At 37.9% G+C, this 26,741-nt stretch overlaps 1 protein-coding gene across 1 annotated transcript in view; it reads left to right on the forward strand.

Moving 5' to 3' along the window:
* The window catches only part of PDGFC (platelet derived growth factor C), a 148,202-nt gene that overhangs the window by 66,524 nt on the left and 54,937 nt on the right, over positions 1 to 26,741 (forward strand). The window contains exon 2 of the mRNA XM_089525617.1: positions 12,937 to 13,132. Coding sequence (XP_089381743.1) covers positions 12,937 to 13,132 — 196 coding nt within the window. The remainder of the gene's footprint in view (positions 1 to 12,936; positions 13,133 to 26,741) is intronic.

Genomic DNA, 26,741 nt, shown 5'->3' on the forward strand with positions numbered 1-26,741 from the left:
ACTTTAGTTGCCATGGCTTAATGCTATAGAAATCTGGGAATTGTAGTTTGTTGTGGCACCAGAGCTTTGCTCAGTGTGGATACAGAATGCTAGTGCTGTTTCGCACTACTGTAATTAAATTTACCAAGACCAGGCCATGTAGGAGAAGACTGTCTACAAAATGTTTTGCTCACAGCCTTCAGTTCACTGTAGAAATAAGAAGGCATGGGGGGAATGGGAAAACACATTTTCCCTTAAAAACAAGAACAACAAAAAAACAAAACAATAAAATAATTGTCTCCATTTAGATTTTTTTAAAAAAATCTGTTTCCCCCCTTTCCAGTCCTTCACATATCTAGTCTGGAGCTGACCTTGTTTTGTGTCAACAGCCAGTAGTGCTGAGCCCAGAAGTCCAGGCTGATACTGGTTGCATGAGATTTTGCATCACTTTTCTCCTCTTTAGCACTGAATGTTACAGATAACTGCAGAACTTAGGAAAGTTGCTTTTTTGGACCACAACTCCCACAGTATGGAATTAGTCATAGTGTCTGTGAGTTATTGTCCAAAGATAATGTTTCCAGCTGCTGGTTGTTTCCTTTCTCAAATGTGAAGATTCTGTGGTCTTCCAAATGTTAAACTAGAACTCCTAGCATTATTCACTATTGGTTGAGCTGGTTGGGACTGTTGGGAGTTGCACTTACACAACATCTGAAGGGCTGCATAATTCACCGCACTGTCCTATGGCAATGATACAACTGTTTCATATTCATATTTGCAAGTAGCCCCTGGATAGATAGCATTTACCAGCAATTAGACTTGAAATTTGTGAAGAAAAAATCTTATATCCAATCTTTACACTTTTTTGTACACCTCTAGTTTTAGAATTTTGACTCCAATCATATACTTAGCCTAGGATTGTAGGAAAACAGCTAATTGCAACAGTCCTATCTTTCTACAAATCCATTCTTGATTTCTTCTCCTTTTCCATAGAACAGCATCCTCCTGACACACGTCTCTACACTACTGTACAACTGTATTGCCTGATTTTGATTGTCACCATTGATTTAATGTTATTTTAGAAATGTTTTAAGCCACTGGATTTAGCTAAGTATTTTTCCCCCCTGGAATTTTCTGCTTTCCTACAACACCACTGGATGACATTCCCCTCAGATCTTAGTGGACTCAAGCAGTATGGAGAACTAGCCACTTAGTTTGGAGGCAGCACTAAACATTTGGAGAAATGTTCATATGGGGAAAATGCATCTAGGAACTACATTTAAAATAACACAAACTTCTTTATTAGCTTTTCTTCCCTTAAAAAGAAAATATATTATATATTTGTAGTCAGTTTCTGATATCTACTCCCAAGGGTTCAGCTTTAACTACCAGGGCTTCGAACAGTGGAGGAAAGTAAGGAAATAGGGGAGAGGGAAATGTTGATGCTCCTTTGAAATTGGGGCTGCTTGGAAGAATCCCCCCCCCCCCCAGTTCTGGGGCAGGGCTTGGAAAATTAAGACTGCCATGGCTCAATTGGGACAGGTGTAAAGTAGGTCACATTTGTTCCCAGAGAGTTTGCTTTAAGAGTCTAGACATACTGGCATTTAGGACTAAACTAGCTAGTAGAAGACATGTCGAAATGCATTTCCCATATTGTTTTGTTGTTTTTTCAATAGCAGCAAGGGAAGCCCCTGATAAGAATTATGAATCATAACAGTATACAGTAGGGCTGTTATTCCTCACTAATTTTGTCTTCAAAGGAGCAAATTAGTAGTTTTAGCAATTTCCTTCTCACTACAAGAAAGTTTTCAAAAACTGCAAAAAAAAGTCAAATGTGTGTGTCGGGGGGGGGGGGGGTGGCATACAAAACAATGTTTTTTGGACAAGAAACAGAATTTGTACAAAAATGGCTGTCTCCTGCCCATAAAATACTGTTTCTTATGCAAAAACCCATATATGAACTGTGTGCAAAATAAATCCCAAATAAAAAGAGGTTTTTGTCAGTCCAGGCTTCTCATTAGGATTGTCTGACACTTGGGAAACAGTGCCATCCCTAGTAAACAGGGATATAGGGTTAACATTTTTCTCCACAATAGCTGTATTTGCACTGCAGAAATAATCCAGTTGACACCTCTTTAACTGCCATGGCTCTATGCTGTGGAATTCTGGGAATTGTTTTATGAGACATTTAGGTTTCTCTGTCAGAGAGCTTTGGTGCCAAACAAACTACAATTCACAGGATTCCATAGTATTGAGTCATGACAGTTAAAGCAGTGTCAGTCTGGATTATTTCTGCAGTGCGGATGCAGCCAAAGTAGCCCTAATGAAAATGTTCTTCCTGGCAACTGTTTTTTCCACCTTTGTGGGAGGAGGTTATTTGGCACAAATGACAACTTGATTCCTGGGGCAAATGAGTGCTTCATGTGGAGGCTGGGACTGGGGTGAAAGAGAGAGCATGGAAAAGTTACTTTGCCAGACTGCAACCTCCAATCAGCATGCCCAGTTCAGATTAAAGAGTGACTTTCATTTCTCTGGAGATGTGTTTAATACTCCTTAGTGGGGAGGAAGATGGGGGAGAGGCATAGAGAAGGCTGAATGTAAAAGAAATTAAATTTTATCTAACAGGAAAAATGTTGAGGAGCTTTTGGGACAAAGATAACTTTTTCAAAAGAATTTAGTTTGGAATCATCTTAAGGGTTTATTTTATTACAGGAATTCTCAGCATGCATGCTGTAAAACTTTGTTTTAATTGCCCTGCTTTTCTTTGAGAGAAAGCCAGAAAATAAGGTGAGAGTTGGCAACACATTCAAAGGTACACATTTTAAACTCATTTTGGTTAATTTTACTACTCTGAATCAAAAGGCAAGTTGTTTATTTTTCTAGTAATAAGGATGATCTAAATCAAGGGTTTGTCAAAAGTGAACCTCACTTGAATGTATAAACCATTTTAAAGACACCTTTAAATATATATATATATCCCTTCCAGCCATTGCCAGGATCTTGAGTATACTACTACTACTAAAGCCAAATTGTCATTATCTTAAGTAGTGCAGGTTCTCCTTTTTTTCAATCAACTAACTCTATGCAGCATTTTCAGGAGCACTAGAAGGGCTTCTCTGGGGAGATTGAAGTGGGAAAGTCCACTTGAGGAAAGCCAGCTAATTCTGGATCCATCTCAATGATGAGAACACTATATTGTTTTTCCAGTGCATGCAGGCTGTATAGTAGGGTCAAACAAATCCCATGTCAACTGTCATTTAAGTATAGTGGAGAATGGAGTCCAAACTGTCCACATAGCTTTTAGTTTGCTGTCACATGACCTGAATTCCCAGAATTTATAGGTGTGAAGCCAAATTACATGATGCTACTCTTTCCATAGCTCCAGGAAGCACATATGGCCTCCAGAATTTGGAAGGCTGCCCTTGTCCTCCTATGACTTCCCAGAGCAATTTTGCCATGTTCCAGGCCCCCCAAAACTAGGAAAGTAAGAGGAAAAACATTGGAAAATTGCCATCAGTTCCCCCAAGACGCAAAGAGAATTTTAAATCTAAAAAATGGGAGTGATATGTCAGAGTACTGGACAATAAATGTTGCACTTTATTCCCCCTTGCTGTTTGGTAAGTGACTTGATCTGATCAAGACCATAGATCAAGGATTAAGAGAAGCCATAACAGTTTGCAGTCATGTAGACTCAAGTTCTGTTTGCAGTGATGTAGACTCAAGTTGACTGGGACTCAACTTGGCTCACAACTTGTGTAATTTTAGTGACCAAAGTGCTGATATTGTCTTTGAGCATCAGGCAAGATCTGCCCCCAGTACAATGGACGTGTTTCTTGGAGTACATCAGCAAATATGTTAGGCAATAGGCCTGAAGCAGAATAATCCTCCTAAAGCTTTTCAAAAGCTTCACAAAGCTCCTCCGATACGCAGTGTGGACATAATAATAATGATAATAATAATGATTTATTTATAGCCCACCTTTTCACAGGGAATCAAGGCAGGTTACAACATCTAAAAACAGTGTATTACATATCAAATCTAGTTAAAATTAATCCTCTGACCAACCGCCCATCCCTGATTAGATGCTGCCAAGCAGACCTCCATTCCTGCCTCAAGCCGTTGCCTAAGAAATTACTTGTTTCCCTCTGAGAAACATGCCGTCTCCTTTTTTCTGTTAAATCTAGCTCCCAGACTTCAGACTTTAGATTTGACTTGGACTATCCTACAGTGTATGTCTGATTTCTAACCTCTCTAAAGTCCAGCTCAGTTGAAATGAGCACAGGCCAATAAAGACTTCCTTATGAACCTGGAAATTGACTTTCTGATTGCATGCCCCTCCTTGCCAATTACTTTTCTTTGGCCTGGTACAGACAGGCCCTTTGCTGCACATCCAGGACGTGCTAGGGTTGCTTGAGGGTGGGGTGTGCACACGCCCCGCAACCCTAGTACATCATGGGTGCACCACAGCTGCAGCGCACCCACCAAAGGGGCACATAACAATGATGTCACAGCTGTGCCGCTTCCAAACGGGGCAGTGCAGCTGTGACATCATCGCCCCGTCTCTAGTGCTTTGCTGCGTTGCAGCAGCGAAAGAAAAAGGAGCCGCTTCCAGGAGCTCCTTTTTTGCTGTGCAGTAGCGCTGCATAATTTGTTTGCTGCAGCGCTCCTGCAGAGCAGAGAGGCGCCAGAGAAGCGCCTCTTTTTGGTGTTCTGTACCGCGTCTTTCTTTCCTTTTGCACAAGGATTCAGTAAAGCTCTTTTGGTTTCTGAACCCATAATTTTCTATGATTTTGAAGGGAGTCAAGTTATAGTTTCCCCGTTTGGATGTCATGAAGCTGTTAAAAACTAAGATAATTTTGCTGAATCAGGGTTCATGAATGGAAATATCGACTGTAAAATAGGGCCTGTTTAATCATTTTATCAGACCTTCTCCTCTTACATACCACCCCTTTCTGCTTGTTGAGAAGACTGGAAGAAAGCATTTTTGATCAGGTAGGGCTCTTGGTTAATGAGTGTAACTTCTATCCTGGATTTTGGATTTTACAGGTTAGTTGTCTGGCAACTGCAACAGAAAGGGGGAAAATGTGGTGGAATTGTAGCTCAAAAATATTGAAAGAACTTTGTAATATTGCTTTTAACAATGTTATTGTGAACTATTAACATCTGGCAAAATCACCTGTATTACTATTCCAAAAAAAAAGAAAAAAAAAGAAATATACTTGGGTCCTGGGCAGTAATAAAATGCTTCATATCATATCAGTCATTAAATTTATTCAGCAATTCAAAACTGACCAGCTTGAAAACAAAATGATGAATATTCCAGCCATTTTGGTTTCTGTTGCTCCTTATTCATGAACTTATTTAGTGTTCAGCTGAAGTTTTATATATGATTGTGCACATTCAAAACAATGTGAAATAAATATTTATGTTTTCAGATTTTCTCTGTATCAAGATCTTCTAACCAGCTCAAGGAAAAGTCTGTATGATCATCCAGTGACATAGTGGTTGCTCAAACATGTAAATATAAAGATTTTGCCCACATTGCAAGCTGTTTGCACATACTGATTTGCTATGCAGATTCTGTTATAAAGCAAATATGACACATCACCTGACATTGTATAGTGATGTAGTGACTGATATGGAACAATTTCACATGGGACTCTTTCACATTATCATATACCTATGATTCCACTTCAATTGCCATGGCAACATTCTGTGAACTCCTGGGAGCTGCAGCTTAGGGAGTATATAGAGTTCTCAGAGAGCTCCAGTGCCTCACCAAACTACAGTCCCCAAGATTCCATTGCATGTTGCCATGGCAATGGAAGTAAACTCATAATGCTATAATTGTGTAGGATCAAAGGAGCCATGGATGCTCTTCAAGCACAATCGTTTTACTGTTGGATTGTGTGGCTCTCAGGGACAGTACAAATGTGTTGAATGAAACATAGCATGAGACGGAATATTCTTATGATTCCTTACTATACATTTTAGAAGTTATTTCAATTTGTAATACCCCCCCCCTCCAAAGTAACAGAAATAGCAACAGAGTCTGCCTCAGACTTCATCAGATCGTAATCCAACTAAGGGCTTGTCTGCATGGGCCAAATAAAATGTTCTCACCTCATCATTACTGTGAGCTGCCCAGACAATGTTCACAATGATTCACCCTGAATCAGGGGCATTCTATCACTTCAGGACTTTAATCTAGTGAAAAAGCTGGAGATTTACTCTGAATTTGAGCAGAGAATCCAGATATTGATATGTGTGTGTGTGTGTGTGTGTGTGTGTGCGCGCGCTCTGCTCCATAGCAACATTTGTGTGGGTGCAGGGACAGGAAGAGTTTTTAGTGGACTGGATTGATTGAATTCAGCAAGCCTAGTGTATGTTGCCATGTATTTTCACTACAGTATATGTCCGGCCACGAGATCAGTGATATGGGGTTAGATCAGGCTATCCCTCCATCTTCCTCCCCCTGCCCAAGTGTCACATTTGTTATTGCTGCTTTTATTTTTTTTTCCCTCTCATCTTTCCCCCAATCATTCACTTGTTCATTCATGCAAAGGTTTGGGATGTGTGGATTGGCAATGATAGGACGTGGGATCGCAGGAGATCTCCACATGAGCGGATGAGCAAATAATCAATGGAGGATCAGGTACAGAAGGAGTAAGAACAAAGACAACACAACACTGATCAGATGGGGAAGGGAAAAACAGTAGAAATGAAAATGACACTCAAATGAGGGAGAGAGTAGCACAAACCCCTCACTGTTGAACTTCTGGAGTGTGTTCAAAGGAGGGCAACCAAAATGGTGAAGGGTCTGGAAACCATGCCCTATGGGAAGTGACTTAGGGAGCTGGGTATGTTTAGCCTGGAGAAGAGAAAGTGACATAATAGCCCTGTTTGAATATTTGAAGGGATGTCCTATTAATAAGGATGGAGCAAGTAAGTTTTCTGCTGCTCCAGAGACTAGCCAATGAAGCAATGGATGCAAACTATAGGAAAAGAGATTCCACCCAAGTATTAGAAAGAACTTCCTGTTTGACAGTGGAACAGACACCCTCAGAGTGTGGTAGAGTCTCCTTCTTTGGTGGTTTTTAAACAGAAGCTGGATGGCCATCTGTTGGGGGTGCTTTGATTGTGTATTCCTGCATGATAGGGAGTTGAACTTGATGGCTCTTGAGGTCCCTTCCAAATCTGTGATTCCACGATGGATGGACATTTTTATACATGTGATGCGTTATTTGCCTTCAAGTCATTTCCAACCTATGGTGATCTTAAGGTGAACATATCATGGCGATTTCATAGCAAGTTTCTTCATAAAAGATTTTAAAATTTCTATTTTATTTTATTTTTTCTCTGTGTGTTGTTTCTGTGTGTGTGTATGTCTGTATGTTCACATTTTAAATCTCCTCACTCACTCATTCAGTGGAGCTCTGAAAAGAAAACAGGAATTTGATGGAGAGGCATCCAATAAGAGTGGATCTAACAGATTGACAGGCAAACAATAAGGACCATTTGCTGATAGGTTGATACATGCTGGGAAGTGGGGAAGAAGTGACTTAACCAGGGGGAAATGTGTGGCCACTTGTGTTGATGTCACTTGGCAGTGTCTGTGAGGCCTTAATGGAGTTGCTGCAAGATCACTGCAGACTAGAAAGAATGCAAAGTAAGGCTAATTTTTTTGTTAGGATAGATGTTCCATAAGTCTATTTTATTAATTGGTCCATATAGCTCAGTATAGCAAAATCTAGGCTTTCAACAGGGGTCTCTCCCAGCCCTGGTGGTGCAGTGGTTAAATGTTGCAGCCAAGATGTTATGAGTTCAGTCCTGTAGGGCTCCGGCTTGACTCAGCCTTCCATCCTTTCGTAGGTTGGTAAAATGAGTACCCAGCCTGTTGGGGGCAGTTGGTTAACACATTGTAAACTGCTTAGAGAATGCCTAGCAATGTAAAGTGGTATAAAATGTAAGTGCTATTACTGTTGTCTCGAGAAGACTGAAAATTGGAACATATCTGGGAAGTTTTGCCAGCAAAGCACTGACATATCACTTTGAGAGAGAAAAGAGGACCCACATTTTAAGAAGAAAACAAAGTGTGAGAGAAGACGAGAAAGAACAATTTTAAAGTTCCTTAAAAACTATTACAACATGAATTAAAAATTCTGTGTTGACATTTGTATAAAACAAATACTAGTTAAGGTGTATTTAAAATGCATGTGCATTAATGTGTTTCATAGTATTGTTGCTCTCATATTTTGAATACCTCTTTGTCTTTTATTCCCACAAATTCAGCCTTGGCTTCATACCAAGTTTGATATACTCTGTGGGAGTTGTCAGTATAATCTTTATAGGATTATAATGAGGATTATAATATTATATAGGATGATGAGTGTTTATACCTCTAAAGAAGCAGGCCTGTTCTTTGTGAAATAAATCGTGCCTACAGGGAACAGTTCTGCCTTAAAACAGACATGACTATACTTGTCTTGTTAAAGTTTTCAGCTTTAGTTTGTGATACCAATGCTTATCAGATTTTGGTAAGTGACATGGTTTCAGTTTTGTTTGCATAGCTATGGGGTCACTGTGTACTGCTTCACAAGAACGCTAATGTGATTTCAGTAGTGTGTGTTGTTGTAACTTACTATAGTGATAGTATTATTATGTTAAATTGCCTTCTTTAAAATCTGAAGAAAATTGTGATCAGTTTGAATGAAATATTGGTTTGGCTTTCTGTCTAGTAATAATGTTATCATTGGACTTTTATGCCTCAGGGCTAGTAACATTTTTTTTGGGGGGGAGGCTTGATGGAAAAGGGCCATAGTTTAAGTCTCAGGTTCAGGTTTAGTCTCTGGCATTTCCAAGTAAGGCTGGAAAATTTTTGCCTTTAACCCTGGAGAGTCACAGCCAGTTGGTATCAACAGTATTGAGTTAGATTGACCAAAAGTCCAATTCAGCATAAGATTGTTTTTCATATTCTGATTTTCTAGTGTTGCCATTTCTTTCTTTCTTTCTCACCAAGCAGTTTTATGCATATGCATGTTTTACTCAGACGTTAGTTAGTTAGTCACATTATGGGTTGAATCTCCCTTATCTGAAAAGATTGGAACCAGAAGTGTTTTGGATTTTGGATTTTTAGGGATTGTGGAATATTTGTAGACACATAATGAGATATCATGGAAATAGGATCCAAGTCTAAACATGAAATTCATTAATGTTTCATATACAACTTATACACATACTCTGAAGGTAATTTTATCCACAATATTTTAAATAATTCTGTTTGTGAAACAAAGATTGTGTACACTGAACTGTCAAAAGCAAAGATATCAACTGTGTGGACAATTTTGGATTTTGAAGACTCAACTTGTATATTCAATTGCACTTATCCTCAAGAAAGTGTGGGATTGTTGTATTAATCTTCAGAAATCTTCTCTTTCCTCACTCTGGGTTTTGTGTGTTTGTCTTACTAACCAACAAACCTGAAGTAAAAGTTTTGGAGTGCTGAAATTAGATGCCCAATTACTTTAAAATTTGCATGGATTGCCAAAATATCTGCTAGAACTTGGAAAATCATTTGTATATAAATAAATGGCCTGTTACTTTTGGATTTGAAAGTACCACATTTTGCTTTTAAGTTAAGAAGTGTTTTCCACATAACTGTAGTAAAGAACTGGTTTTGCCAACATGCACACATACTTAAAAGATGACCCTAAGTTAAACAACTAAAATAATATTGCCTATAAAGCAAAACACAGAGACAAGGAGAAGATTCTTAATTTACGTACCTCATTTGCTTTGTAGCTGTCAAATTTGTAAAACATTTATTCAGAAGGTATTTAAACCAATATTTCCACTTTAAACATTGGATGCTATTGCAATAACAGATTATATGAACGTTTTGCAAAACATGTGATGAATTTGTGTTTACCTCAGTCTCAGACTTGTTCCTAATGGAATTCATGATGACATGTTTAACAGTGCACTTGATACCATCATTTGCAACAGTCCTGAAGGAATTTATTTTACAATATTTCCACAGAGGCTTCAGTAGTTTATTTTCTTTTTCACATGAGCACATAGGGAGCTGAAAAATATTTGCAAATTTTCTTATCTTTGACAAGAAAGCAAGTCTCAATGTGTCAAGATACCACATTAAAAATAGAGGGCTGGGGAGTGGTTTCAACCAATGCAGGAGTTTTTGCCTGTGAAAGTTATTAGCAGCAATGGTAATAAACAATAAAATAATAATTCCTATGCAAAAATATATCATGCAAAATATCTTTTCTACAAAACATGGTATTTGTGAAATTTTCTTTAAAAAGTGCCCCAAATGCACAATATTACAGGAACGTGCTTTTTTATGTGCTTGTGCATATGAAATGAAATAACCAATAATAATATAATAAATATTTATTTGTAGCCCGCTTTTCCCTAAGGATCAAGGCGGGTAACAGCAAATTCGATACAATTATACAAAACATTCTCTCATTCCCACAACGCTCCATTCCTCCCCCTGCACATATAAAATAAAGTAAAATAAACTCCTACAATCCAAAATAATATTAATTTAAATCATTAAAATAGTGATAACAATAGTGGTAAAGAGGTCTTATTTGGATGGGCGAGTAGTCCTAAACTATTTGGAGATCAGTCTGGGAAGGCCTGTGGAAGAGATCCGTTTTAATTGCCTTTTTAAAGGCATCTAAAGATGTAATATGGTGGATCTCCTCCAACAGGTCATTCCAAATTTTTGGAGCGATGATTGAGAAGGTCCTCTGGGAAGTCACAACCAATCTATTTTTCTGTGACTGCAGTAGGATCTTCCCACAGGACCTGAGTTTGTGGGAAGGATTATATGGGAGGAGGTAAGCTGGATCCACAGGTAAGCTGGATCCAAGCTGTGTAGGGCTTTATAGGTCATAACCAACACCTTGTATTGTGCCCAGAAGCTGATGGGCAGCTAATGCAAAGATTTCAGAACAGGTTTTATTCAGTTGAATCTTGATTTTCCTGCATCCAATCTGGCTGCCATGTTTTGAACTAATTGAAACTTCCCGAACATGGCACAAGGGTAGCCCCATGTAGAGAGCATTGCAGAAATAAAGACGTTACCAATGGGTGTACAACCATTTCTAGGTCCCCCAGCTCCAAGTATGGTTGCAGCTGGTGTATCAACCGAAGCTGATAACAGGCACTTCTGGCTGTCACATCTATCTGAGATGACAACTGAAGCGATGAATCCAGGAGAACCCCCAAGCTATGAACACAGGCCTTTAGGGGAAGTATGACCCCATCCAGATTAGGGTTACCTCCATTTTCTTTGGATTCAGCTTAAGTCTATTTTTCCTCATCCAGACCATTACTGACCTCAGTCATTCAGAGGGGAGATACCATTCTTAGTCACTGCAGCAGTCCGAGACATGGAGAAACAAATTTGGGTGTCATCAGCATACTGATAACACCCATGTCTCCAGATGATCTCACTCAGCGGCTTTATGTAAATATTAAACAGCATAGGAGACAGAGTGGTGCCCTGAGGGACGCCAGATGTTAGCTCTCTTTCAGAAGAGCAACTGTCTCCCAGCATCACCACCTGGAATCTACCCGAGAGGTAGGAATGGAACCACTGCAATGCAGAGCCTCCAATTTCCAACTCTCTCAAGCATTCCAGAAGGATACCATGGTTAATGGTATCAAAGGCCACTGAGAAATCCAAGAGCACTAACAGGACCACACTTCCCCTGTCGATGCCCAGATGGAGATCATGGACTAAGGCAACCATGGCAGTCTCCAATGATATACATCATTCCATGCAAACTGTTAGAATGAATCCAGAATCCCAAACAGAGGTAAATCATTTGGTATGTTATCTCTTGATTACCCAGCACAACATGAATAGCATCATGATTTGCTTTCTAATAACTCCTTCACAAATGCATGTGTATTCATGTAAATTAATTGCTAATTCATGTCCTCCCTGAACCAGACCTTGATGCAACTTATAGTCACCAAGCATATGTGTACAAGAGTGATGGATGAGGTTGAAGCTAGCAGCCAGTAGCTCTTTATATAGTTGCTTCTTCAGTCTCTGTAACAGGGCAAGCAGAAGGTCAGCTAACAGAAGGACAAGAACCATTCGGGGTGGATGTTTTATGGGAGATTTTGAAGAATATTATGGCTTTGCCTGTATAGGATGACAGAACAAGGAAGGCGAGAGATCTGTTGCAGTGACCTGCAAGTTCTGTGCTGTATTTTTGTTCTTGCCTATGGATGTGAGGAGCTATATTTACAGCAGGCACAAATTGACTGCCATGCTAGAAAAGAAGATACAACAGAGCATGAAAGATAAAAGAAAAAATACTATAGGAATACAAATATGATTATTTATTTGTGCTAGTAAATGCTTTCACTAGAATTATGATAGAAGATATATGTAGTTTGATCTCTAGCATTGCTTTCTAATTATGCTAACTTCTATTCCATATGCTTCTATTTTTAAAAACAGTCTTTGTAAAGTAAATTTTCACTTATGATTTATCACTGTCTTTTATCCAAAAAAGGTGTAATTGTACTTATCCAGAGAGAGAGAGGACCAGTAGTAAACCATTTGGTTTTTGGATCTTTGATTTCAATTTATCAATAATGGAATTAAGCACATCTCTGAAAAGGAAGTCTTCACACTGTCCTTAATCTGGCAATCAGACATATATTTTCTGCTTAGCCAATGTAGATTAGAACATGTTTCTCAAATAGCAGCCTTTATTTCTTTTGACAGTGAAAATTCTGTAAGTAGTTTATGATGTGGTCAAGCAATGTGGTATGGTGGAATGGCAGTCAAAGGAAAACATCAAAATGTCATTGGGAAAACCTAATGTAGCTCTTTGGATCATATTGCCCATGTTATAGTTGACTGAAGTAATTGATATTTCTCTATTCTTGTCTGTATTTCTCTTGTTGTAGGGGTGCAAGAGCCACAACATGAGAAGATTATTACGGTGTCTACAAATGGAAGTATTCACAGCCCAAAGTTCCCATATACTTATCCCCGCAATACAGTATTGGTGTGGCGATTAGTAGCAGTGGAGGAGAATATGTTGATACAACTCACTTTTGATGAAAAATTTGGGCTTGAGGACCCAGAAGATGATATATGCAAGTAAGTTACTATTGCTGAGTTGGTGAAGCCATACTACAGACTTTGCATGCACTATTTCTAAATGTTTAATTAGACCTCCTCATTGTTGCCTGTTGTATAGTTTGTACAACCTTTTTCCTGTGTTGCCTCCATTCAGTTCCATTTTATTCTATAGTCAAAGAACAGTTCGAGTAAAGCACAGTATGAGAAAGCAAATGTAATGTATTTTGGGTAGATCAACAATCTTTGCTATCCTCCTCTATAAATGTAAAACTTTCTGTACATTTGAATTAGAATGCAGTATTTTTGCCTGGCTTACCAAAAACAAATATATTTAATTTGTATCTAAGTGGTGAAAGACTTTAAAGCCTTTAAATCAACAAATGTCATTTGGCCATTTAGTGCCACGGAACAGTCTCTATTTGCAGAATATAATGAGAAAAGTTGACCATACAAGCCAGGTATCACTTTAGCACATTGTGCTCTTTTCCATCTTAGGTGTAATGTTATGTAACTATGGCATTTTGTTGTAAGCTGTCTCAGTTTTCCCCAGTATGAAATCAAGTAACATACTGTTGAAATGTTTATAATTTTTGGGTACCTACTTATGATATTGTGGTATTGTTTTTCCTTCTTATGAATAACATCACTAAGAAAACTTTTCTTCCTTTTTTAGTGTATTCAAAGCCTTGTGTTGCTATTAACTAAGATAGGAGTTGCAAATATATAAAAGGACATGTTATGAATAATTTCTTACAATTTCTGAGTTTGAATATTTGACTACATTGTTTAATGATTTTAACCACAATGGACAAGTAAACTTACTCAGATTACAAATTGTATGAAACATGACATTAAAAATAGAGTTTTGTATGAAATAAATTTGGGCTTGCTTTTGTTAAAGAGAAACAACTTGGAATTAATGCCCCACTGTATTATTTTAAGTACAGAATTGTAATTGGGGCTCAATCTTACAACCTTCATCTCTTGCTAAGTACAACATGTTCACATTTGAAGTAACCACATCTAACCTGGTCCATCCAACCTTTGACATCTGAAGAATGTGACCTCCACAAAAGCTGATGTTGAATAAGTCTAAAAATGCCACAACATTATGCTTATCTGTTCAAAAAGTATAGACTAACAGCTATGTCTTTAAATATCCACCTTTGACTGTATGCCTAGTCTGTGAATCAGCACCATGTACTGTCTGCTACATTTGGTCTGTAATCTTGTCAGTATTCATCTTAGAGTAGATGCCATTGAAATCATTAGGACTTCTTTTGAGTAAATGTGTAAAATGTTCTCATGTATGAGGGAGATTATCTAACACTTGATTTATATGAGCTCTCCATGCAGACTGTTTTAATTATTACTGAAACCTTTGTATACTATGAAAAAGAATTAGGGAGGAAATACAGTAGAGTTGTCTGTATTCTTGCTGGCTTGTTTTATTAAGTGTTGTTATTATTTGTAAAATAACATGAAATGTGTAGCAGAACTTTGGGCTATTCCGGCAGCAGCAATTAGCTTTGTCTGAGCATTAGGTTCTTTTTCTTTTTGACAGCATGTATAACAATGAGTGATACTTCAGAGTAAATTTCTTTGCATCTTTTCCAGCCTTTCCCTGTGGCTGGTTTATATCAGTGGTCATTTGTTTACATACCTTGGAGAACACATCCAGTCAAGGAGCTAAATACATTGTAGGTACTTCAGGGCCACAACTCAATTATTCAGCAGACCTCCAGAGTTAATAAGATTACTCAAAAGTATGGTGTTATTTTAGATTTATTTAGTTATTTAGATTTCTGTGTACAGTTAAAACTGAGTTTTACTTTAAAAAAATGATTAAGCTAACAATTTGTAAAAAAAAAAGTTTTGCCACATCATGTAGGGTATCCCTGAACACATGAAGACAGACATAAATAAAAACACCTTTCATATAATTGGAAAAAGGAGGTTGGGCCCAATGAATTCCCGTAAATAAGATTCCCAGTCTATTCTGTATTTATCTATTTACCTATCTGTTTACAAATAAATGTATAAACTGCCAAATGCTTTTAAATTAAGCTTGGAAGGAATAATTATATGCAGTTGGGTACAATACAAAAGAAGGAGAAGACAACTAGGACTTGAAAGAGTGACTAAAAAGAAGCTATACAAGAGCCTGAAGTGTAAAGATATATATTGGATACCAAAGTTAGGATTGTCAATGACATCATATTTCTCATTTTTATGTATGGATGTGAAAGCTGGGCAGTGAAGACAGCTGATTGTAAAAAAATCGACTCGTTTGAAATGTGGTGCTGGGGAAGAGTTCTGTGGGACCAAATTATCCAAAACTGCAATCCACTTTGTGTTGTAGTTTTGCAAGAATGGAATTCAGAAACAGGTAATAGCAAAAGTGTCCTCTAATGGCTCCCTGCCCAATAAATTCACATGTATTTCTCTTAAAAAGTGCTTTTAGTGGAGGTTCTGTTTGAAAATAAAAAGGAAAAAAAGCTAGAGGAGAAAATATACAGTTTTCCTTTTAGATATATTACGGCATGACTGATGCATGTAGCACTTTATATATATCTTCATGAGTATGGTTAAGTGTGTGTTATGATTAGCTGTGTTGGCTAGAACTTTGTTAGAGAAGAAAGTGGGGATGTCTTGACACCCTGAGCCAGGATGCACATGAAGCAGGTGCACAACACTACTTTATTGCTGTTGAGCCATATTCGAGGAGACAGAGCACACATGACAGGAAAGGAAATTCTTTCAGACTTTGAGTCTAGGAAAATTCCCTCTTTGATGCTACATCAAAGGGTGTTTGTGGTACTTAGCCAATTTTGTAAAGACGTAATAAAACCCAAGCTGGAAGATTGGTCCAGTGAATGACATCAAGATCCACATTAAAATCTTTGATGTTGCCTGTGCAAAATGGATGATTCTGTTATATTAATATTTTTTACTTTTACAACTGGGCTAACAAAACTTTGCCATAGACCACCTTTGGCACTTTCTAGAAACAAATATAATATCAATCATATTGCAGTCATCATAATCATCACAAGATTTTTTTTTCAGGCTTAAATTTTCACCTTCTCATAAACTTTTACTTTATAGTGTATGCCTGAAACTGTAGTTGTCAGTTTCAACTTTGCATTTACAAAACCCTGCACAGGAGATCATTGGAGAAGGCTGTTGGACTACTGAAAATTTGCTTCATAGCTAATAAAAATTCAAAAAGGTAGAAAATAAAAGTTGACTTTTCTTTTCTAGCATCATCCAGCTGTTTGTTTCATATTGTTTGCTTTTCATTTAAGAATTGATGGCAAAAGAGGAAAGAAAAACCCAACAATAGTTGAGAATATGAGGCTTCAAAACAAGGAGGCAAATGTTTCTACTGTTGAATATGACAAAAAGACGGAGAGGAAACAGAAACATCTTTGATCTTACGCTCATTTAGGCTGAATCTGCATAGCAGAAATATTGCAGTTTGAAATAATGACACTGATTTAACTACCATGGCTCTGCGCTGTTTCTGGTATTTGTAGTTTATGGTGACATCAAATCTCTCTGACAGAAGCCCGAAATAGATATGCCAAAAGGTATGGCTTCCGGCTGCTTCAGGGGTGTGGCATGCAGATGACTCATGTCCCCCATTTGGGCAGAAGCTGCTCAGGCTGCCTAAGGCGGCCTGCGACCACTGGCAAAAGGAGCAACGAAAGTCCACTTCTTGCTGGTGGCCCATTTGGGACCACAGCGGCTGGCAGCCCACTTTCAGAGAGGGCCCGCCAGGCACCGTGGTCCCCAGCCAATTGTGGGGCACTCATGGCTGGAGATTCCAGAGGCTGCTCCAAGCTGCCTGTCTGCATCACTCCAGAGAAAGCCAAATACATCATAAAACTACAAACCCCAGAATTCTATAGCCATGGAAATTGAAATGGTATCAAAGTACATTATTTCTGTAGTGCAGTTAATGGATTTTTAAAATTGGTGATAATGAAGGAAGCCTGTGTAGGCCTCAGAGCTCTAAAATTGAGAAAAAGGAAGGGCAACTCTATTATTTAATAAATGCAAAATATTAATAATAACCAATCAAAATATTGCCAGTGTGACATATTGGTTTGAATGTTGGATAAGGATTCTGGGAGCCTAAAGTTCAAATACTCACTCAGCCATTCAGTGATCTTGGGCAAGTCACACTCTCAGCCATAAATGAAATAAGCAATAACGAAATGAAATTTCCCATGAATACATCTGACCAAGAAAACCCTATGATAGGGTCATCATAAATTGTAATTTATTTGAAGGTATATAATATCACTGATGCCCGAAGATACACTTTTTAAAAATGTAGAGAAGCAGAAGGTAAACAGATTGGACTCTGAATGAAGCTTTGATGGAGGACTGCCTGGAATCACATCTAATTGACTTAAATATTAAATATCACAGGACACCACAGGGAGAGTTGGGTGTCTTACCTCAGTGGACAGATTTTTTAAAATGGTTAGAATATGTTGTTGTTGTTTTACTTCAGCTGAAGAGGTGATTATCTGCTTTAGTTACCACAGTAACTTGGACAACTTGGTTACTGTGGCTTATGACTCTGAGAGGAAGATTATCATATGCTGTAAATGTTTGGTAAATGTTTTCTATAGTAAATAGTCTTGGTTGTCTTTGGAATGAATGACAACAAACAAGGTTTAAGCTAACAAATCCAATGGAATAGTTTACCAATAATGTGGAAAAAACTAGAGTTTGTAAATATCACAAGTTGATAGAACAGAATTCATTTTTTAAAAACGAATTTAGAAGAAAAATGCAATGAACAAAGATCAGAAATAATGGGCAGGATCCAAGATAAACTTATCACAAGACTTCCTCTAAATACAGACTAGGGCCTGTATTCATGGGTCAAATTAAAAAAAATCCTCTCCTCATCCTCAGTGGGGAGTCTGAATGATGCACAGTCCAAACCCCCATTCTGGTGTGAACAGTCCAGTCCAGATGATGTTCAGCCAGTTCAGCACAGAACATGTGATATACCCTCTTATAACAGATTAAAATAATTCACTACTTGCTCCAGATCAGCCCAGAAGATATGGAGCCCTCTGTCCCAACACAGGGCAGATGTTTACATTGTCCCCCACTGTGCTGTCTGGTTCACCAGTTGTGGTGAGTCACTCACTCACCATGAAGTCAGAAGGACATTTGTTCTGACATTAGGCTGCTGTGCCAATGGCACAGCAGGATATGTGTGTGAACAGCTGCCCTGTTTCACTGCAGGTGTACCCAAATAATGGGAGGATGTCAGGACACTTGTGGAGCTAGACTACTCCAGGCTGCTCCCAGAATATTCTGCTCCATGCAGATCCTACTTAAGAGTACTTATTATGGTTAGAAAGGGGTATTCTAATATTTCAGATAAAGCAATGGGGGGCATGTACTAAGAAGTACAAAGATAATATAGTGGGTTCTTCCCTTACATGGGGGATCTGTTCCAGTACTGTTATCCCTACGTTGTTGAGCCGACCATTCAATATCAACAAGTGTTCAGCAATTTCAAGTCTTGTCAGAGAGAATAAATATGAGGGTAATTGTATATGTCTTAGTGTGTTGTTTAAATATAGGTAGCAAAACTAGTGCACTTACAGGACTGTACTAATTGATCTGAGATAAAAAGTTTAGGATATTCATCCAAAATTGGACAACCTGGGGGCACTGAAGCTGTATAGAATAAAAGAACCATATGAATAAAACCCATAGTACCTCCATAATATAATGTAAATTTTGTAATGTTGATAGCAAGTGAAAGACCGATGGTTGCCCATGATAAATTCTTGCCCTCTAGGGGAAGTTGATAGGAATTTGAGGCATGTTGTTTATTTATTTATTATTTATTTTATTTTTATACCACCTTTCTCCCAAAGTGGGACCCAAAGCGGTCAATATGTTGTCAACATTTAGCTTCAGTGATTGTTAGAATTAGTTCTAATTACCACCATCCTTTCAACCCTGTTACCAAGCTATCAAAGTACTGTAGTCTAAAAGCAAGTGGTGTATCTATATACTAACCCTCTAAAGCAGTGGTCCCCAAACTGCGCCCTTTAAGAGATTTTGGAGTTCAGCTCCAAAAGCCTCAGCCATGTTGGCCAATAGTCTGGGATTCTGGGAGCTGAAGTCCAAAATCTCTTAAAGGGCACAGTTTGGGGACCGCTGCTCTAGAGACTAAATTTTTGGTTGTAAACAAGGCCTTGAGAATGTATGTTGGATCTTGGCATTTGTGAGGCATAAGGCAGCTGTATCACAAAGTTATATATTTGAAAACAGTGCAACCATGAGCTATTCAGATTAGATCATTTCTGTTGTAGGAGATATAAAGAAATGGTTATAAGATTATTAAGTCTATAGAATTTCCTCTTTTTCATTACTTTGTTACCTGTTCATTTATATTAGCCTCAAACATTAAATGATTGATAAAAGGATGGAATGGAGATGGAATTGGTACTACAGCTGTGAGTGGACCCCAGTCAGTGCAGGACCGCAGCGAACAGATGCTGCGGTACCGAGGCCAGCCACTGCCATGGTTCAGAATAATAATAAATAATAAATAAAAATTTTATTTATATACCGCCCTTCTATAAAATCAGGGCGGTGCACAACATTTCATACAATATAATACAGAATTATACAAACAAAGTTAAAATCCAATAAACACTCAATAAAAACTCTCCAGCCAGCTTCCCACTGCTGACATAGAGGAGGGAACAGACCACTGGCATGGAATGGTTATTTCACGCTCCTTTTGTGGCCGGGTTTGGACCACCTTAGGTTGCCTCGGCACAGCTTCCAGACAATCCAGGAGCATGCATCATCTGCACATCTTGCCGAAGTAGCCAGAAGCCACTCTTTCTTGCTTATCTGTTTCGGGCCAAAGTGAATTATCTAGACCATTGACTATAACTGAAATGAATTATAGTACTATATTGGGAAGATGTACAAAATCCAGGTTTTACACCTTTGAAGATACATTTTTGAATAAGCAGTTGCCATCTTGCAAGTTTAGCCGTATCTAAATCTATGAGTAAGGTTTGCAATAAGAATGAAAAATGAGGCACAACCTACATTTTAATGGCATTGATCTTAACCAATAAAGAAAGATTCAAAGCAGACAATTTGTCAATTTTTTCTTCTTCCCACAAATGACTAGTGAGTAGTTATGAGAGAAAATCTGTTTGAGATCAAAGATTAATGGCTGGTAATAATGTAGAAATAATGTGGAATAAAAGCTCACAAATTCATGATTGATTTCATTGATGAGGTCAGGGTTTTTTTGTGCCTTCATTGGTTTTTACTGAAGCTGTTGTGTCTCTCTCAGATTTTTGCCTTAAGGCACACACTGGTCTAGTTGTTTTTGTTCATGTGACAGCAAGATATTTTGACTTATAGCAATCCTAAGGTGACCCTATCATGGAATTTTCTTGGCAAGATTTTTTCAGATAGGGTTTGCCTTTGCCTTCCTCTGAGCCTGATCGTGTGTGCCATGCTAAAAATCACTCGGTGGGTTTCCTTAAATGAGCAGGGATACAAACCTTGGTCTCCAGAGTCATAGTCAAATGTTCAAACCACTGCACCACACTGGCTTTCCAGTTTTTTATTACCATGTTTATAATAGCGCTGCTTTGTGTAGTCCACTGAGTTTTGTATTTTGTCTAGGGTTAATTATTCACGTTCAGTTCTCTTGTTTGATAAGATTGTCAGGAATTTGGGGGGAACTTGTTTGTTTATATCTCAGGACAACATGTTTTATTTCCTGTTCAGGTTTATCTTGGCCCTTCTTTCTTATTTTTAAAATCTTTTTTTTTCCACAAATGGCCTGCTAAGTCTTACTTTCAGCAACTGGAATCATATTGGCTTGTTCCAGCTAGAGTAGATCCATTGAAAGAAAGGTTGAATGTGAGTGAACCTAGGTAAATATCATTGATTCAATTGGGTCTATTCGTATCTGGGCTAAAACAGGATTTAAGTGACTGATCCCCATAGTAATGCTTTCGAAGTGAAAGTATGAGCATTTTCCAGCATACATTTCTTTATTAATATTCTACACCACCAGCTGCTTAGAAGACAATGCAGAATTTAATTTCCTGAAGAATAGGATTGTTTGGGTACTGCTTGGCATTGAAATTAATGAGGAATGCATGGTCACTATTAAAAATCTGTTCAGTTTCAGTTGAGTTGAGTTGATTAACCATTTCACTGGAAAATGAAAAATGGTTGATTCTGGAGTCCAGTTTTTTTGTCTAGCTGAGAAAAACAAACAATCTTTCCTCATAGGGTGGAGGTGTCTCTAGGCATCTGTCAAGTTTGTTTTGTTACTGTTGACCATGATGATCTGCAGGGTGAGTTAAATTTATTTAGATGGACGTTAAGCACAGGTTGAAAGTCCTCCTAATATTGTGGTGCTTTTTCCAAAGTTTTTCAAGCATTTATATACCATAGTTTGGGAGGGAAATTTATTTGTTAGTACTGGTGGTTTAGAGCGTAATATATTCCCAATGTATGTTTTTCCCCTTCTAAAAAGTCACTTAACAAACATAAGATGCTCCTCCTTATCTTTATGGATGGACAGATGTTGCTTCCCATTGTTTGGTATGTGACATCATTAAGGACTCTGACAGCTGCTGTGTCACTGTAGTAAAACTGTTGTTTCAGATGGAAATAACTGTGGAGAAGAATAACTGCGGAAGTAACTGAAATCTGGAGAAGGGTCTGTGGATCTCTTCACAGAGACCCAGAATGTATTGAGGAACAGGCTTGAGTAATTCTGGCTGGTTTGGTTACTTAATTGCCATCTGAGTGACAGAATTATGCAACTATCATCATTAACTGCTGACCATATCCACATGCACTAATAAAACACTTGTCCAAGACAAATTGAATATGTTATATTGTAGAATTGACCATCAGTTTGTGTGTTAAACTAAAAAAAATGATATCTAGGAAATATAAATTTCACTAGCACAAGTAAGGAACAAATGAATAAACCATCATAGGTCAAATGAAACAATGTACAGTAAGAAGAAATTGAAGATGTTCACTCCAATAAAAACATGTTTAACTTGTTTGTAAATTACTGCATTTATACTTTGTAGTACAAGAAAGATACTGTACCCAAGGAAGTAAAGCAAAGTGAATGGCAAGGAGCTAATAGTACTGAAAAAGAATGTGTAGACCAGTGGTTCAAGTGATCTTTGCCTTACGTCAGCCTATAGAGCACTACTGCATTTACTGTTTCTCTTGCTGTAGCAATGCATGTTGTATCAGGACAGTTGGCTTCAGCCAAGTTGGACTCAAATGGATGAAGAATGCTCACAGCGCCTGTTTGTCCACAAGATAATTCAGTTACAGTTAACATGCCATATCATTTGAACTGTCATCAGGGTAGGTAACTGTAGCCTTCTGCATGTTTTTGGACTACAGTTCCTGTGGTGGGGCAGGTGGAAGATGCTGTCCAACAGATATGGATACAATTGTATGCCTTAGTTATAGGTAGATCTTTGGATCTCCAGGAGCACCTCCCGTTGTCCAGAATATAAATGGTCAGGGATTGTTGCAGCAGTAGTTTAAAAGGTGTGGAGAATGTCTTCTGTAGAGATTTATTATATGCAGGTCTGCATTGATGATGGCATGATATAAGGATCTTGGGCTGCATCCACACTGCAGAAATAATGGGTCAGTGCTGTGGAATTCTACGCATTGTAGTTTTGTGAGATATTTAGCATTCTCTGTCAGAGAACTCTAGTGCCACAACAAGCTGCAATTTCCAGAATTCCATAATACTGAGCCATATTGGTTACAGGGTGTCAGACTGGATTATTTCTGCAGTGCGGATGCAGCCAGAGTTCTATTCAATTCTGCTGTAGTAATGTGGAGAAAAGCTGAAATAGTAGGAAAAGAAAATGCAGCAACCACAATATGTGGTGTAGTACAGAACACTGATATAGAAGAGCAAGGTGGTATAAAAGGTTAAGAAGTAATGTTGAAAAGTGAGAGAAGGGAGAGATCATCTTACTCTTGTCTGATGGCAGTCACCAAGCAGGTATTTGGCAGATTATACTAGTTCAGTACTAATTCCTTTTTATCATTTCTAAATATAAAAAAGTTTTTTCTGGAGCTGCCTTTCATCTTTGAATAGTGATACAAGTATTTCTGAAATATGTGAAGTCGAAGGTTTTCATTTCTGAAATACATTTCCAACATCAAATATGTTGCATTCTCTTTGAAGCGTGTACTTACACAATGGAAAAAAGTTCTTAGCTATTGAATTCATGAAACAAGTACTATGGATTGGTGAGTTATGATAAACATAATAAATAGACTAAACATTTGGATATCTGAGGGTTCATTGTAGCAAAGGCTTATAAAAAACATATGAGCTAATCTTTTCATGTTGAATAAATACATCAGTGTGTATCTGAGCATTTTAACAGCATCTCAAATTAGAAAACTATATTTTTCTCTATTTTTGCTTCTTCTTTTTTTATTATGGGATGACCTATCTATTACCCTCCTTTTCCGGAGTTTGGCATCTTTACAACTTCCAGGAGTCTGTCTTGTGCTGCCTCTATGATGGTTTAATATTTTCCTCAGCCAGGAAATAGGAGGGTTTCGGTGAAATAGACAGAATCTACTCAGAAGAGTAGTCATAGTAATCTGTTGCAGCAAAGCAAAGAATCTGGTGGCATCTTGAAGATTAACAAAATTATTATGGCTGAGGCTTTTGTGATCTAAAATTTAGTTTATGAGATCATTGAGCTGCACCTGATTGAGGTGGAGGAGGGCTGAGGTAAGAGAGGAACGAGATACAGAAAGTACAAGCACTGACAATCACAGTAGCAATCAGAGTGTCTGCTATTAAGAATAACAGTGGACATTTACTAGACAACTGAGGTTCATAATCAACACTTTTGACCAGCTGTACTCCAGTAATCCTGTTGCTGAATCAGCTACTTACAGTTTTAAAAGTACCCTTTAGCTTGATTCAAATACCTAAGACTGAATTCAGTTTATTGAAGAATTCTTATTCAATGGTTTGTTGTTAAGTCATTTAAGTTTGTTTGCTAAAAAAACAAAAAGGGCATTTCCAGATCAATAACAAAATAATCTCAGAAGCTGAAATGTACCTTGCCATAATGTTGTCATTTTTAAGGTGAGATTTGTGCCTATTTATTACTTTTAGTATAGACTATCTGATGTAGATCACAGAAAGGCATTGCTGGCAAATAACACATTGCAAGATGGACATGAATGTTGCTTTGAAGAAATGTCTGGATAAATTATTTCTGCATTCATTGCTACTATAACTGTTTACAAACCCAGATCAGCTTTTCTCTCTGTGTGTAGATCTTGCACTCTGTTCAAGATTAAAAATTCTTTGCAAAGGTTTAGATATGGATTGACTGTAAAGAACTCATGCTAATTGATAACTGGGATCTTTGCTAGTTTTGTAAATTGATTAGAACAGTCACATATCACCATATATATAATTAATTTTGCTTTCCAGAGAAACACTTGCACTTCTACAAGTGAACACAGTACTTGTGAATGTGCAAGGAATGCAAGAGGGCTGGAGCTGTAATCTTACTTAATGCCATAGATCTGAACTATAGGCAGTTTAAAGAGCCATAGACTGAGACCAGAAAGAAAAATTAAGCCACAAGCCTCAGTCTGCTATATTTTATTGGCATTGTGTGGCATGGTTGTGGTGTGAATTACCCCTGCACACATTTTTTCTCATTTAAAATACATGGGGGGGGGGAGCAGTGGGATTTGAGCCTTGGTTACCGACGTAAATCACCATTTATTTCATAGCCATATGCAAGAATTGAGTTACAGTATTTTAAAAGTTTTATCCTTGTTGAGTGAAAAACACAAGGGTTAAAAATGCACAAGAAAAGTGTTTTATTGTAAATAAATTTGTGTGTACCATACACACACAAATGTGTGTGTGTGTATCTGTGTGTGTGTGCATACATATGCATATCCAAACATGTGAGTAGTCTCAAACTGCACAAATAAATTTGTGTGTATCATAACAAATGGACAAATCCCTGTCTTCTTGTTTAATTTAAGGATCTACCACTTTTAGCAATTATCTTAACATTTGGGACCTAAATAATCTGGGAATTCTACAGGCAGTTTGATTCTTCACATCTTCCATATATTCCAGCCAAAACTAAATGACTTAGTTAATATTTAGAATAGAACAAAACAGTGACACTGTTTCTGAGGAATACATAAACTGTTTGAAATTAATAGTATGTGTATGTATGTGTGTGTGTGTGTGTGTGTGTGCGTGCGTGCGTGTGTGTGTGTGTGTGTGAGATTGTGTGTGTGTGTGTACCTCAAAGTGTGAGTAGTCTCAAACTGCTTTGGGGGGGGGGGCAGGATGTCTTGGTGTTTTGAGTCCTGAAACCTCAGAGAGCCAGTCGGTGATTAGAGTACTAAATGAGATAGATCAGTGATGGCGAACCTATGGCATGCGTGCCAGAGGTGGCACTCAGAGCCCTCTCTGTGGGCACATGTGCTGTCGCCCCAGCACAGAGTTTGCCAGAGTTTGTTACTAGAAAGCCAGAGGTACATGACACTTTGCAATAAATAAGTGGGTTTTGGGTTGCAGTTTGGGCACTCGGCCTTAAAAAGGTTCACCATCACTGAGATAGATCATTAGTCTGACTCAGTATAAGGCAGTTTCCTATCTTATAAGACAGAATTTATTATCTTATTTTGCATTTGACAGGGTCAGTTGGCTATTCTTAAAAGAAACAGTGAAGAAAATAAATATGGGCGACAATTTTCTGAGTTGGATTAAAGCGATCTACAGTGAACAAAAAGCCCAGATAATTGTTAACAACACCAGAACACAAAATATGCAAATTGAAAGAGGGACCAGACAAGGCTGTCCCCTATCTCCTTTACTATTCATATTAACGCTTGAAATATTAAATAATCAAATAAGAGCAAATCACGAAATTAAAGGAGTACAGATTCAGGACCACTGCTTCAAACTTAGAGCGTTCGCTGATGACATTATTCTATATCTGGAAGATCCCATATACAGTATAGCCCACTTAAAAGAAACAATTCAAGAATATGGTTGCCACTCTGGCTTTAAAATTAATGAGGATAAAACGGTTATAATAACTAAAAATATACCACAAAACGAAGAAAAAAGACTACAAGAAATATCTGGTTTTAAACCAGAAAAGAAAGCCAAGTATCTCGGGATTTACATAACAGGAAGAAACATTGATCTTTTTCAGAATAATTATAATGTGATGTTCAAAGAGACTAAAAAAGACATGGAAAGATGGTCTAAGCTAAATCTTACATTTTTTGGTAAAGTGTCAGTGATTAAAATGAATATCCTTCCCAGATTCAATTTTTTATTTCAGAATCTACCAGTTATGTCCCAACTAAAACAGCTAGAGACATGGCAGAAGGAACTAGCAAAATTCCTTTGGGATGGCCATAAGCCAAGAATTAAGTGGAAAATATTGTCTGATGAGATCCTAAGAGGGGGATGCGCGTTACCGAATCTAAAGGCATATTATTTTGCAGCATGTTTATGCTGGATCGA

The sequence above is a fragment of the Sceloporus occidentalis genome, unplaced genomic scaffold (assembly GCF_023333645.1).
Source record: "Sceloporus occidentalis isolate IW3139 unplaced genomic scaffold, rSceOcc1.0.p SCAF_5, whole genome shotgun sequence".
Lineage (NCBI taxonomy): Eukaryota > Metazoa > Chordata > Lepidosauria > Squamata > Phrynosomatidae > Sceloporus > Sceloporus occidentalis.